This window comes from Phacochoerus africanus, chromosome 11, assembly GCF_016906955.1.
Source record: "Phacochoerus africanus isolate WHEZ1 chromosome 11, ROS_Pafr_v1, whole genome shotgun sequence".
Lineage (NCBI taxonomy): Eukaryota > Metazoa > Chordata > Mammalia > Artiodactyla > Suidae > Phacochoerus > Phacochoerus africanus.
This window is the reverse complement of record NC_062554.1, coordinates 136,223,146-136,238,854: the sequence shown is the minus strand read 5'-3', so window position 1 is coordinate 136,238,854 and position 15,709 is coordinate 136,223,146. Positions and strand designations below refer to the sequence as shown.

The 15,709-nt window shown below is 51.8% G+C and overlaps 1 protein-coding gene across 8 annotated transcripts in view; it reads left to right on the top strand.

Annotated features, from left to right (window-relative positions):
* The window catches only part of COBL (cordon-bleu WH2 repeat protein), a 204,903-nt gene that overhangs the window by 93,087 nt on the left and 96,107 nt on the right, over positions 1–15,709 (top strand). For all 8 annotated transcript variants that reach the window (XM_047754249.1, XM_047754245.1, XM_047754242.1 and 5 more), the window contains one exon: positions 2,181–2,255. In XM_047754249.1, coding sequence (XP_047610205.1) covers positions 2,181–2,255 — 75 coding nt within the window. The remainder of the gene's footprint in view (positions 1–2,180; positions 2,256–15,709) is intronic.

Sequence of the window (15,709 nt, the reverse complement as noted above, 5' to 3'; positions counted from 1 at the left end):
GGCATCTGTTCTGGGCGTAGCTTGGCATTTTTCTAAATATGTGTGGCAGTGGTTACTTCCTTCGGGGAAGGAGAGCCTGCCGGGTCAGTGTGAACCGCGGGGCCAGACTCGTCGTCACACCTCCACCACCAAGGCAGTTGTCCTGGGTGACGGTGGTTCCTCTTTGCTTTGGCTGCACCCGGCCACGTAGACGTTCCTGAGCTGGGGATTGAGTCCGCGCCACTGCAGCCACCCAGACCGCTGCAGTGACGTTGCCGAATCTTTAAGCCGCTGCATCACAAACTTCCAGTGATGATGTTTTTTGTTTTCATTTTTAGGGCTGCACCTGAAGCATATGCAGATTCCCAGGCTAGAGGTCAAATCAGAGCTACAGCCTTGGGCCTACCCCACAGCCACAGCCACACGGGACCCGCTGAGCAAGGCCGGGGATCAAACCAGCATCCTCCCAGAGACTAGTCAGGTTCTTAACCCCTGAGCCATCATGGGAACTCCCCAGTGATGGGTCTTATTCACAGACCTAATGGGAAGTCTTGAGCCCTCTCTGCCGGCGCCTGATCACAGACGAGGCGGGTGTTCCGCATGTCTCCGTGTGTCCTTTGCAAACCTCTGCTCTGCGTGTCCCCGTTTAGGGCCTTCGGAGCCCGTCCCCTCCCGTCTGCCTGGCCTTTCCTCCTCGCCAGCGCTCTCCTTTCTCGCCAGAAGTACCAGAAATGACAGATCCAGGCTTTCACGGGAGAATTTCCTGTCACGCAGTACGTGTTGGGTTCCTGGTTCCTGACATCTTTTTTTTCTTTTTTTTTTTTTTGGCTTTTTAGGGCCGCACCTGCGGCACATGGAGTGTCCCAGGCCAGGGGTCCAATCAGCGCTGCAGCTGCAGGCCTACACCACAGCCACAGCCACGCCAGACCCGAGCCACGTCTGCCATTTGGCTGCGTCTTGCGGCAACGCCAGATCCTTAACCCACTGAGCGAGGCCAGGGATCCACCCCTGTGGATTCTAGTCTGCTTCTTAACCAGCTGAGCCGCGACGGGGAGTCCTGGTTCCCGACACCTCTGAGGTCAGGTGGCTGGACCGCGTGCACTGCTGTCCTCTTGGCCTCGAGGGTCTGTTTCTTTTTTCCTTTTTTTTTTTTTAGGGCCGCACCCACAGCATATGGGGGGTCCCAGGCTAGTGGTTGAATCAGAGCTGTAGCCACTGGCCTACACCACAGCTACAGCAACACTGGATCCTTAAGCCACTGAGCGAGGCCAGGGATCAAACCTGTGGCCTCATGGATACTAGTCAGGTTCTTAACCCTCTGAGCCACAAGAGGAGCTCCTAAAATGAATCTTTACCTACCTCCTTGAAGGGCAAAAAATATGCATATCTGTGTATAAAATCTCACCAGAGAATATACTTCAAAGGGTACCACTCTGGCCAAAGTCAAGGAGGGCTGCTCTCTTTCCTTGTTTTAAAACTTCGGTATGTGGAGCTTTTCGTAAACGTGAGACCATGTGGGCATTATTTCTTTGACAATCATTTATTCTCCTAACTCAGCAGTTGTGAAAAATACCTTAGAATCACCTTCAGGTCCAGTGTCACGGTTGGATCCTTGGCTCATGACCCCGCACTTGCTCATTTTGGGGGGGCAAGGTGGGGCCCCGGAGCTGTGATTTCCAGTGCACCCCAGGGACCCTCTCGCTGGAGGTTGCCACACCATCCAGCAAAGCCCTCTCTTAAACAAAGAAGCGGGAAGTCATGATTGCTCACCTCTCAGGAGCAGAAGGGCAGATGCCCGGTGAATTATTTCGGTGGCTACGCAGCCACCGAGCATGCAGTGCAGGGGCAAAAGCTGAATCGAAACCGCACAACTCTCCACCCCGACTTACGTTGTTGGTTTTCTGAGCCAGTTCATCGTCTCAGTCCTCTCCTGTTTTCATGTTACTTATTTTCTAAGCCAGAGAGAGGCGTGGGGGAAAAGCCAAGAAGCGAACTCGTGACTCGTGAATTTCAAAATCGTGACGTCGGGTCCATTCGGAACCGTGGTCCAGTTCCCCAGCCGAGGGGGTGGCGGCGAGCAGGGCTGTTTGTGCAGGTGCTGCAGCCGTGGGGCCGCGGGCTGTGGCTGCTTCGCTTTCAAATCGCTGGGGACCGCCGTGCCCACGAAGCCGCTCTCACCCGGGGCTGCGCTCTCGTTGCAGGCCGAGCAGAGCAGGCAGCCCGGGGCCGACGGCGAGGAGGACGCCGCCACGTCCACGCGCGGCAGGGGCTCCAGCGTGAGTACTGATGCCCACGGGGGGCTGCCGGCCGACCGGCGGGGCTTCTAGCAGCTTCGCATGACCTTCCAGAAAAGGAAGTTATGGATTTGTTTGGATGGGTTTTGTTTCTGGGGTTTTTCAGTCTAGGCAGATAGATGCTCCAAGCTTCCTGTGGCTCCTTTTTCATTGCTGCACGTGGAAGGGGGCGGTGGTCATGTGAGGGCCTTGACCTCTCACACCGCTCTGGTCATGACGATGGGCCCATATTATAACTTCTCCTACAGCCAATGGGTGGGAGCATAAAGGCTGCCGTGGGCATTGCCAGTTTGTGTGACATTTTTTCTTATTTATGCAACATAACACATTCATGACAAGACAGGTAGAGAGAAAGAGAGGGATGGATGGGTAGACAGACAGATGGATAGATGGATGGATAGATAAAACCCAGGCAAAAAGTTCATAGGAAATATCCAAAGTATTTATGAAGAAAATTATAAAATTCTACAAATACACACAAAAAAGAGGCGTGTAAGTAGAAAGAAAGGCCACATTCTCAGGTGCGAAGACTCAATTTCATTTGTCATCAGGCTTCATCGTAGAGCTAAGTAAAGGGACTGCCAGAGAGCAGTTTAAAGGGACGAGAAAGAGCATTTTATGGTGACATGGAGCGGAAATAGTGGGTGACTTTCACTGCACAGCCACGTCAGTAAATGATTCTGCAGTGAGGTAGATTGATTACTGGTCTGGAAGTGAGCGTTTCCTGGGTTTGAGGCAGGACAGCACCAATGAAATGACGACGGCCCAAGAGGGCGACGGCCACGGCTGCCACCACCTGCCCGCCCGTGTCAGGCTGGTGCTTCGTCACATGGCCTCGCGGGTCCCCCCACAACACTGCAAAGGGAGAGCAGCCCTTCGTACAGACACGGAACTTCCAGCTTCCAGAGGCCAAGCGGCTGTTCCCATCCATCTATTAAGGTTTATCCACGTGTCTCGTGTCCATGTTTATATTTCTTTGTGTCCGAAAGGTCTTGTTAATATTCGATGGCATATTCTTCTCCATCGAGCGTGTTGGGGCTCAGACACCACTCCCGTCTTCCTAAATCTCCTCGTGCCACCGACCCCTCGCCGAGGGCCCGCGTCTGCCCCTCGGGGTGGAGCTGAGCTTGCATCCCCAGGCGGCAGAGGGGACCTCTCTCGTGTGTGTCGTGGGCATAGCAGCCCTCGTCTGCAGCATCCTCTTAATGACGCGCAGCTGCCGAGCTCCGCCGGCCCTTCGGGAGGCTTCCGAGGCGGGGAGTGGCTGGGTCAGAGCACTGCTAGAAGCCGTCCAGACACTGTTGTTTGTTTTCCTCGAGAAAGCGTACCTGGTTCCCGACCCCGTAACCTGAGGAGTCAGAAAAAAGAGATTTGCTTTAAAAAAATTATCCAGGCATTCCCACCGTGGTGCAGTGGGTTAAGAATCTGGTGGTAGCAGCTCAGGTCGCTGCAGAGGTGCGGGGTCAATCCCCAGCCCTGCTCAGTGGATTAAGGATCTGGCTGTGGCATAGGTTGCAGCTCTCCCTCAGATTCAATATCCTGACCCGGAAACTTCCATGAGCCGTGGGTGCAGTCATTAAAAAAAAAAAAAAAAAAAAAAAGCCCCATCAGATACCATTGTATCGCTTCTTAGTTAAAAGGTCTTCTGGGGAATGGTTTTAAAAGTGTTGCCTCAATATAATAAAAATCATCTGGTGCCATTTCCCCCCTGTTGAGGCAAGTCTGGAATATTCCATCTTGCTAGGAGTTGCTCACTGTGTTCCGAGGGGATTCTCTTTCTAAAACCTGAATAAGCGTTCAGAGTCCAGGTTGTGGCCCTGCTGAAGGTGGAGGCCATACCGGAGCCCAGCCCGCGTCTAGAGGGATGCCCATCAGTAATGGGACACTTTCAGAAAAATTCACTAAAAGCCAGGTTTTAAAGCCAAATCCATAATTTGGCGCCGGGAGCCCCGTGCTCATCGGAGAGCCGGCGTCTCTGCCCCGCCTGGTGAGAGTCACGTCTCACGTGGGTGATGAAGCGATGAAGAGCGTGCCCCCCCAAAACCTGCCACAAGGGGTCCGTGTTGCCACAGCACAGCCGACGCCGCTGAAACTGGAAAGGCTAAGCTTCGCAGGGTTTCTGAGCCTGCCCAAACCCACAGCAGAAAAACGCGTCCCGAGGGGCTGAGCTCTGCTTGGGAGGCCGCACTGGTTTGTGCTACAAATGTATTTTGAAGAAGGATTTTTGCAGCTGGTCGCCTTCTCCCGGGCTCTGTGTTCACGATGGTGGGATGAACAGCTCGTGGGAGATTTACAGGTGGAGTGGGGGGTCGCACAGGAAGCCCCGCAGTCCGCGCAGCTTCCGCTCACTCTGTGGTCCCCTGAGCCTTTCTTATCCCAACGGCCAACAGATCCACACTTGTTTCATGGGGCCTCATGTCGTGTACAGTTTGCTCTGGTACGATGTGGTCTCAATAGTTGTTTAAAGGTTCTGCGATCTTCCAGGAAGAGGGGGAAGCGTGGCTTTGGTTTCTGTTTGCTTGGACGTGGAGGCTGGCTTTCTTAGAGCCCCAGCTTCCCCGGCTGTGCTGTGGACTTGCAGGCATTCCCCCCAAGGCTCCTGAGGGGTTAAGTGAGGCTGCACGGGCACCAGGCCCAGGGAGGCACTGGAAGCTGCACCTGCTAAGCTGCCGCACCCTGCCCTGTGACTTGGTTACGGGTTGCCTCTTTTCCCTACTGTTATGAAGAACGCGAGGGCCACCTCTGTCCCCGGAGCCTGTTTTCATTTGGGGGACTTTCCTTATAAAAGAGGCTTGCAAAGGTTTTAAAAACTCAGAGGGTGAGACGGTGTTATGGCTTTCCGGGCAGTTTATGTTACCCTGGTGCTTCCTTCAAGTGCACCCCCAGCAGCAGATACCGGAGCTGATAAGCCCTCGATTCGCTGTTTCTCCCATACGCTGTAGCTCCAGCGACTCCGACGTGAACCTTCTATCAAACCGTGGAGGGTTCACAAACCCTAAGATGTCACTTAGAAAAATGATCCGCAGGTTCTTTGTACACCTGTTAGCCCGTGAAAAATCATTTTTGAAAGATTTCATGTGACATATGCTCTCCAATGAGAATCTGGAAACTCTCAGGGGAAGGTCTTGTTTTTACGCTATTTTGTATTTCGTTTTAAGATTTATTGGCGTAGAGTTGATTTACGAGGCTGCGACCATTTCTGCTGCACAGCAGAGTGACCTGTCACACATGCGCTCACGTCCACTCTCTCGCCGATTCTTTCCCCACGTGGGTGATCGCGGGATACTGGGTAGAGTTCTCTGTGCTGGACAGCAGGTCCCCGTTGGCCAATCACTCCATATGCCTCAGGAAGGCCTAGTTTTTAAAGCCGTGACAAATTTTTACCAAAGCACTGAATTCTTAGAATGGGAATAAACGGCTCTCACTAGAGCCTGGAGAGTTGACTGAAGTGCCTCTTGCCAACAGCTTGTTCTCAGAGTGAGAAGAGGAAATGGAGATTTTTAACCTCATGGCTGAGAATTTCACCTTAGGGATGAGAGGCAGAAAAAAAAAGTCCCTTTCAAGATCCTGATTTTCCTTATTTCCCTTGGAACACGAGTGTCTGTTTTTTCCTAACACCTGCTCGCCTTCTGTGGCCTTCCTCTGCTCTTGGACGGACAAACACAGAACTGCAGAAAGTCAGTCCTGCTCGCAGGTAGGCGGGGTGAGTGGCATGCAAGCTGCTTCTGGAACCCGGCAGCACGGAGAAGCAGACGATGGCCCCGCCTTGCCCTCCTGGCCCTGTCCTCACGGCGGGTGGCCTCACCCAAGCTTGGGCTCCGGAGGGCACCTGGGACTCCGAGGGGAAGCCAGGCCAAGCGCGACCTCCAGAAGAAACACACCCCAGGAGCCCTGCCCAGCGATGCTGGAGTCCAGCCGCAGGGGCGTTTGGAGGTCTTGAGAGAGTCCTGGAGCAGGGGACAGGGAGCAGGGGACAGGGAGGCGGCCTGACGTTGACGTTGGCATCCCTTTCATCTCGAGGTCAGAACGAGGCCCATGTTTCGCTGGCGGAGGTTGTGCGCTGCCCCGTGATAGACTGTGGGGCTGTAATTATGAGGGAAGCGTAGCTCTTTGGAAGGACAGCCACCCGTAAAGCCTCCTGTTGACTCGAGAGGTTTCCTGCGTGACCCTGGAGAGCCTGGTGTCTCCCCTTGGAGGAGAGACACTGACACCAGCTCTTGGGAGGCACGGGTCAGAATTTTGGCACCAGGCTCCAGACTGAGATAACTTGGTAAACTTGGACAGTAACCACTGCCTGGAAAGTCTGAGATTTTTAAAAAGGAGAAAAACCAAGAAAAATAGGAAAGCAAGAAAGGAATGTTTTGTCATGGGCTTGGAGAACAGACTTGTGGTTGCCAAGGGGGAGGGGGAGGGAGTGGGACGGACGGGGCGCTTGGGGTTCATAGACGCAGACTCTTGCCTTTGGAATGGATAAGCAAAGGGACCCTGCTGTGTGGCACTGGGGACTAGGTTGAGTCACGTATGACGCAGCATGATCACGTGCCAACAAAGAACGTGTACATGTATGTGACTGGGTCCCCTTGCCGTACAGTAGAAAATGGACCGAAAGCTGTAAGCCAGCTATAATGGAAACAATAAAAATCATTATAAAAAAGGGAGAGAAAGGAATGTTTTGCCTCTGTAGCTTGACAGAATCTGTGACATAGATAAATATAGATATTTGATCAAGGTATTTTGGTTAAACTGTAAGAGTAAATATTTAGAGATATTTCCTAGGTGGTTTGTCTTTGATACTCGTTTCCTTTTAGAATGCTAGATTTCCATCTCATATTGTCTGGATGCTTTTCCAGCTTTGTAGCAAAAAATACGCGCAAGCCATAAATGCAGATGGTTTTGAAGCTTATTTCTTTGAAAATACAGTGACCTATAGAGGAAAAGATAGGATTTTCACTTGCATCTGAATTTCCTTGCCAGCTCTGCCTGGGGTGAGGGGAGTGCTGTGTGACTGCGTGGAGGTTGGCTCGAGGGAGCGTTAGCAGTTTCATTGCTGATGACACGGCCCCCCTCCGTATAAATCATGATGATGGGACCTAGGACAGATTCTGAACAACGCCCAGAGTGTAGCTACAATGCAGTTAAATGCATGGATTGTTCCTCCATTGGGGTCCATCAAGTCAAACAGGTGCTGACTTGGAGGCTGCTCTGCTCAGCACACCCTGCACCTTTGGCATCTGGCTTCTGGGTTTTCCCTCCTTTATCGGGGAGGGGGTTGAAATCTGCGCCCGTGAAGCCGAGAATACACAGGAGCCGCGTCAGGCTCTTTGTTTTGTCATAAACATGATACACACGTTTACGACTCTGACGCCTCTTTCCAGCCGTCTGGGTCGATTGGACTGTGTCGGGATCCTCTCCGTCACCGCTGCATTGCTCTTTAGAGGGTGCCTTCCGACCTCAACAGCCACCACAGCCTGGTTTTGCTGAAACCTTGGAGCCAGTCGGTAGCAGAAAGGGGAAAGGACCATAAGCTCAGTGAGGGCAAGAGTCATCATCACATTTCCATGCCTCTGCCTCTAGCTGCCAGCGTGGTGCCTGGAACCAAGAGGAGGGAGCTCCTTCCTTTGTGCCCACTGCATGCATGATGGCACGGTCAGAAGTACAGCCAGTGAAGATGGATTGACGGCTCAAGTTGTTGCTCGAGACAAGTGTTTAGCATAAGCAAAGTCAGATTATACACGGAAAAAGAAAGTTACTAGTGCTGAAGCATCTATCCCAATTGTGTGGCACTCTAAGTTTTTAGGCAGAGATTTAAGTAACCCCTCCCTCAGAAGCATTAGAGGGTGAGGAGAGAGGATTTCCAAGTGAGAGAGGATGTCCATGCCCACCTCTGGGCACCGCGGTGGGAAATCCTTGCCACCCTCTCCTCTCCTTGATCTGCTGGCCCCACCCACGTAGGGGAGGGGTTAGGAGGACCTGCGAGGTGGGCCAGTGGCCACCTTTCTGAATGCCGACCAGGTACGAGGGCCACCCTCCAGCCCAGCCTGTTCTAGGACAAGGGCTCGGTCACGGAAGAGGGACACGCACCAGAGCCTTTGTGTGTTACTGGGGCAGAGGGTGAGAGAGAAGCTTCTTTTTCATGTTCTTAATGAGTCACAGTGAACACGATTGTCTGATTTGACCGCGTTGTGCTGAGGTTCTGCCGCCTTCTACAGAGTATGGCCGGCTCCACCAGGACTGTGGATGATGCTGGCGGTGTGGTACTTGTCCCCTGATGCTCTCAAAGCCCCTGTACATCTCGGTCCTCCCTGCTGCTACCCAAGGAGCAGTGGTAGCCCCTGCGGGTCCTCAGAGCTGAGGGAAGATTTCCACTGCCCTCGAACGCTGTGCTGGGACTTCCGCAAGGAGCAGAGCTGGCATCCCCACTGTCCTGAGTGTGTCAGGCTCCACCCAGGCTGCCGTCTGAGGAGTGAGCCAGAAATAGTACAGGGGATTTACTTGGCTCTTGAGACACTGACCATGGAAGTTAGAGTGCCGTGATGAAGGATGAGAAGACGCAAATTTCACATATATCGATTTGCTGTCAGATAATACTTGGAGATCCCGCTCTGGATGTTGCAAGTTCAGCAGGACCAGTGAGTCAGGTGAGCTGAGGTAGGCTGAGGCTAGAGCCTTGGTTCACAGCAGAGTAAAGCTAGAGAGCCACCTTAGAGCTGACTGTGGGGGGCAGATCATGACCAGGGGTCAAGGATGCCTGAAAGGCTAGCTGTGGTCACTCCCATAGAGGAGCAGGTGGTTCCAGTGTGGGGCTTCACCCGCTGGTTTGAACCTCTTCTGCACTGTGAGACCCACCAGTCACCTTCTCAGGTTTTCTATGTAAGGCTACTATTTACAACGGTAGGGAATCCAACAAATGGTCAGACAGCCCGACTGGGGAATTCTCTCAAACATTCAAAGAAGAATTATAGCAATCCTCCTCAAATTGTTCCAAAAAATAAAAGAGGGCTCATTTAACACGGCCAGCATTACCGTGATACCAAATTCAGACAAAAGTGTCACAAGAGAAGAAAATTACAGGCCCATAGCACTGATGGGCACAGATGCAAAAATCCTCACCAAAGTGTTAGCAACAGCAGCAGCAGTAATACATTGGAAGGATCACATGCCATGATCGAGTGGGATTTATCCCAGGGAATGAAGAATGGTGCAACATCAGCAAATCAATCCGTGCGATAGAGACCTCATTAGCGAGATGAAAGATAAACCCATGATCCTCTTAGTAGATGCAGAAAAGGCATTGGACAAAATTCAGCATCCATGTGGTAAAAGCTCTTTACAAAGTGGGTATAGAGGGACTGTACCTCAGCGTAAAAAAGGCCTTCTGTGATGAACCTACAGCTGTCATTACACCCAAGAGTAAAGCTGAAAGCTTTTCTTCCAAGATCAGGGACAAGACAAAGATTGCCCCCTCACTACTTTTTTTAAATTTTGTCTTTTTAGGGCCACACCTCCATATGGAGGTTCCCAGGCTAGTGGTCAAATTTGAGCTATAGCTGCTGGCCTACACCACAGCCACTGCAATGCCAGATCTGAGCCATGTCTGTGACCGACCCCACAGCTCACAGCAATGCCGGGTCCTTAACCCACTGATGGAGGCCAGGGATTAAATTTGCATCCTCATGGATACTAGTCAGATTCATTTCCACTGAGCCACGATGGGAACTCCCCACCCCTGCACTATTTTACTTAACATATTATTGGAAGTCCTAGTCAGAGCAAGAAAAGGAAATAAAAGGCACCCATATTGAAAAGGAAGAGGTAAAACCATCACTATTTTCAGATGATGTTATACTGTATATAGAAAACTATAAAGACTCCACCAAAAAAGTTAGGACTAACAAATGAATTCAATAAAGGTGCAGAATACAAAAGCAATATACAGAAATATGCATTCCTATACACTAATAGCAAACTCTAAGGAAGAGAAATTAAGAAAACCCATTTACAGTTGCATGATAACAAATAAAATACCTATGAATAAATTTAACCAAGGAGATGAAAGACTTGCACACTGCAAACTGTAAGACATGATGAAAGAAATTGAAGAAGACAAAATAAATACAAAGATATCCCCTGTTCATGGATTGGAAGAATTAATATTGTTAAAATGTCCATATTCTCCAAAGCAATCCGCGGATTCATGGTAATCCCTGTCAGAATTCCATTGGCATTTTTGACAGAAATGGAACAAGTAATCTAAAAGATGAATGTAACCACAAAAGACCACAAACAGCCAAAGCAACCCCGAGAAAGAAGGGCAAAGCTGAAAGCATCACGTTCCATGATTTCAAACTCTATCATAAAGCCATAGTCATCAAAACACCATGGAATTGGCATAAAACCAGACACACAGAAAACAGAGCAATATAGAGCGCCCAGAGATAAACCCACATGCGTGTGTGCAGTTGATTTGCGGCAAAGGAGTCCAGCTGTACAATGGGGAGAGAAGAGTCTCCTCGGTGGAAAACTGGACAGACGCATGCGAAAGAATGAAATGGAACCACCGTCTGACACCATACGTAAAAATGAGCTCAAAATGGGTTTAAAACATGAATGTAAGACCTGAAACCATGGAGCTCAATGGCAAAAAAACACAAACACTTCCATTAAAAAGTGGGCCCAGGATCTGAAGAGACATTCCTCTAAAAAAGACGTAGACTTGGCCAACAGACACAGGAAAAGATGCTCCGCATCACTAATCATCAGGGTAAATGCAAACCCAAACCACCATGAGATACCACATCGCATCGCAGGAGGGCCTTCATCAAGAAGACACAAGAGATAACAAGAGCTGGAGAAGGTGTGGAGAGACGGGAACCCGCCTACACTGTTGCTGGGATGTGAACTGGTACAGCCGCTGTGGAAAAGAGTATGCAGGGTCCCCAAAAAGTAAAAGCAGAATTATATGACCCAGCAATCCCACCTCGGGTATTTACCCAAAGAAAATGAAAATACTATCTTGAAAAGATATTTACACCTCTATGTTCATTTCAGTACTGCTTGCAATAACCAAAATATGGAAACAACCTAAGCGTTCCTAGTGGATACATGGATAAAGAAGCCGTGGTACACGTACACAGTGGAACATTATTCAGCCATTAAAAAGAATGAAACCTTGGCATTTGCAACAACATGGATGGTGGACCTTGAGGGGGTTATGCTAAGTGACATACATCAGACAAAGAAAGACAAGTACCATCTGATCTCACTTCCTAAATAAGTAAATAACACACAAACAGGTTCACAGATGCAGGGGACAGATTGGTGGTTGCCAGAGGCAGCACGCTGGGAAGTAGATAAAAAGGGTGAAGGGAGTGAAAAAGGATGCAGCAATGGTTTTAAAAGTTATAAAATAAGCCATGGGGATGTAATGGACAGCATGGGGACTCTAGGTAATGATACTGTTTTGCATATTCAGAAGTTGCTAAGAGAGCAGACGTTAAAGGTTCTCATGACAAAATCGCTGTCTCCAAGCAGACGTGGAGCTCCCGTTACTGTGTGTAGGAGCTGCCTTTGCTTTTGGAGTAATACCTGCCTTTGCCAGCGCTCCCTGGGAGAGCCCTGTGACAGTGCTTGTGGTGACAGATTTCCCTGAGGGAAGGGACGACCTGGAAACCTTAGGCAATAATGAATATTAGCAGATATTTAATAGAGGGTTATTCCAAGTTTTTCCTCTTGTGTTTGGTCCCATAAATGTGCTGACGAGAGAGGTTGGGCCCAAATCATTTCTTTAAGGATGCAGAGAGCCCCTCAATGTGAATGTGGCAGGGGCATGTGTGCGGGTTTTGTGTGGCCCCAGGGGCAGGCATCAGAGTGAGGTGGGGCCCCAGCTCCATGGGACAGGTACCAGGTGTCATGATAATGGGGTGGGAGTCAGCGCTCTGCAACCAGCTGCAGGTACAAGGCTTTCCTGGCAAGGCCACGTGTCTGCTCTTTATTGGAACTTATAGTTGACGCGCTCCCCTGCTCTTCAGTGCTTTCTCAAATCAGCGATCGACGGGAAAGACCGGTGTCTGCTTGTGGTTCAGGGGTTAAGAACCCGACATGGTGTCCTTGAGGAGGCAGATTCGATCCCTGGCCTCGCTGAGTGGGTTCAGGATGTGGTGCTGCTACAGACTGTGGCATAGGTCACAGATGTGGCTCGGATCTGGCGTTGCTGTGGCTGTGGTGCAGGCCGGCTACTGCAGCTCTGATTCGACCCCTAGCCCAGGAACATCCATGGGCTGCAGGTGCGGCTTAAGAAGAAAAAAAATCGTCACACTTATTTCTCATGTGTGTCTCCTTTTCCAGCCACACCAGTCACTTGTCAGTATCCTAGGGAGACTCTGAGAAGGGCAGGTGCAGCCCGGCAGGTGACAGCCGTCCCCTGTTGGGCAGTGGGTTCTGACCCTTAGTGTCTGCAGAAGAGGTGTCCACAGCAGCCCAGGGCCAGGAACTTCCTGGCCACACACTTCCTGGCCTCTCAGAGGAAGACCTTGCAGACTGTGGCGCCGCAGATCGCGTGGGACAGTGAAATTCACGCAGGTCTCTGTTGTCCGTCGCGCAAGGCTGCCGACCTTCAACCTGGATGATTGAGGCTGAAAATCTGGCTTACGTACCACGGCCTAGGCGAGACCAGATTCTCTCGTCGTTCGGGTAGAAAGAGCTGAAGATTGTAGTTGGCTGCAAAGTCAGCAGTCTGAGAGCTGCGCGTCGCTCTGTCCCACCCGCTCATTCTGGTTTGCTGTGTGACCATCAAGCCAAAACTGGGAGCAGTTGCCGGAGGCCACAATTCCGGGCTTGGGGTGAGAGGCTCTGTTTTTGAGGCAGAAGCTGACTGAGCATCGGGAAGTTTACACATGGACTTGCATCTGGGTGGAAGGTTTACCATCCACCCCCAAGACCCTGTAGTTTTGCCCTGGAAATAAGAGAGCACTCGGCTGGGCCCAGGCGTGACCCCTCCTGCACCTGAGCGAGACTTGGCTCCCCCCGCTCTTCCAGTGTCCGCGGCCTCCGCGGAAGTGATTGGTATTTTGTTTTCTCTGTGTGTGGTGACCGTTGTGGTGCCCTGTTCAAGGGTCCCTTGGGAAAACGGTGTCATTCCCTTTCTGAGGCTTTCAGAGGGACGTCTCAGGGACAGGCAGGCAGCTCCTGTGCCCATGCTCTAAGGCTTCGCCCTGAGGGGGAAGGAAGAACCAGCCACCTGTGCCCTGGGCAGCGTGGTGTCGTGGTCACAGGGGAGGCCTCGGCCTCAGTGGTTCTTAGCCTTGCCTCTCAGGAAGCACACGTCTAACAGCCAGCAAGGGTGCCTGGGGCCACGGCGAACAGGGGCTGCAACCCCAAACCAACCCACCGAGATGGAACGCATGGCTAACAAGGGCTGGCCAGGGTGTGGAGATGCCGGAAGCTCTCCTGCTGCTGGCAGGAAGGTCCCACGGCTGCTGGGCAGCCGTGTGGCAGCGGCCGGTCCCTCGGGCAGTGAAGCGGAGACCCCGTGCCTCTGCTCCCAGATCCTCAGGAGCGGATGGCGGAGATTCAGGCAAACACCGGTACAGGGGTTCATGGCGGCTCTGGGCTCAGAGCCCAAAGGCGGGCACAGCTCAGACACCTGTCCCCAGATGAGGCAGACAGGACGTGCGTGCGCCACAGCCGTGGAGAGAGGAAGCTCCGACCCAGGCTGCCCTGCAGAGGAGGCTGGAAATCACCACACCGAGGGAGAGAAGCCAGGCCCAGGAGTTCCCACTGTGGTGCAGTGGGTTAAGAACCCGACTGAGGAGATGCAGGTTCCATCCCCAGCCCAGCACAATGGGTTAAAGGCTCTGGCATGTGCTGCAGCTGTGGTGTCGGTTGCAGCTGCAGCTCAGATTCATATGCTGGAACTTCCATGTGCCGTGGGTGTGGCCCCTGAAAGGAAGGAGGGAGGGAGAGAGGAAGAAAGAAGCCAGGCCCCCAAGCCACGTGTTGTCCGATTGCGTTTTTGAGCAGCAGTCAGGAAAGTGGATCTGTCTGCAGCATCAGGAAGCAGCCGTGAGGCGGCCAGGGCCGGGGGAGGTTGGGGGGCAGTGGCTGCTAAATGGGTACAGGGCTCCCTTTTAGGGGATGAGACGTTCTGGAACTAACTGGTGATGAGGGCGGGACGACCTTGGGATGCATGTCACACCACTGAAGCGTACACTTTAAAAGGGTCAATTTTATGCTACATGTGTTTTGACGTCATAATTTGTTTTTTTTTGTTGTTGGGTTTTTTTGTTTTTATTTTATTTTCCCACTGTACAGCAAGGGGATCAAGTTATCCTTACATATATACATTACAATTACATTTTTTTCCCCACCCTTTGTTCTGTACACACAATGGAATACTATTCAGCCATAAAAAAGAATGACATAATGCCATTTGCAGCAACATGGATAGAACTAGAGAATCTCATACTGAGTGAAATGAGCCATAATTTGTTAAAAAGAAAAACAGCCGATGCCTGGTCCCATCGCGGAGCTTCTGCTGAAGCTGGTCTTGCTTGTGGCCCAGGCTTTCCCATCTAGGAAAGCTCTAGGGGTGGGTTCTGATGTGCAGCCGCGTTCCAGAACATCCGCGCCATTGCCGGGCCACCCACTCTGCCCCTCACTGGTGTGAGGCTCAGGGACGGTCACTTTCTGGGCCTCCGCCTCTTCCCTCTGAAAGGGGTCCAGGTGATGACAAGTCGGCTGTCACGCAGGTAAAGTGGGGAGGTGTGAGGAAACTTCGTGCCCCACGGGGTCTCTGGCTTCGGCCGGGCCTGGGGTGGGACAGGACACTCTTCAAAATGCTGCTGCCCCAGTGCTTTCCAGGTGGGCCTTTTCCCTGGGCTACGTGAAAATGAATTTTGTGGTCACGCTTCCCCAGCACGATGGGTGGCACAGGGTGACGGATGTCTTTGCAAGTGAGAGCGGGGGTGTTTGGACCAGGCTGGGCGGTTTAACTGTAGCCATGCTTCCTGCTTCTCAAAAACCCTCCTGCTTTTCCTGAAGATAAATTTGCTGGAAGAGAAATCCAGTTGGCTTGATTTCCTCCCCAGTGGCCCCTGTGACCTGCCTGAAGTCCCTGAGTAGCCCTTCCTGGTCGATGCAAATACTGGAAATAATCTGACTTCTTTCAGAGAGACCGGTTCTCATTTGCGTTTTGTTTCTATATGGGGATGAGGCATCTTTTGAGTCGGCCCTCAGACCCAGCCAGTGGCAGATGACAGCCGGGCCCCCCTGTCCTTTCCTCCTCCAGCCAGAGGATCAGGGAGCCCCCAGGAGCCATGAGCCTGCGAGGTCCCCAGGGTTTAGAGGGACCCACTTTGTTGATGGCTGCACCCACTGCAGATGGACGTTCCCAGCCAGGATCCTCTCATCCCCAGCACCAGCCCGGGGATGGAGCCCCA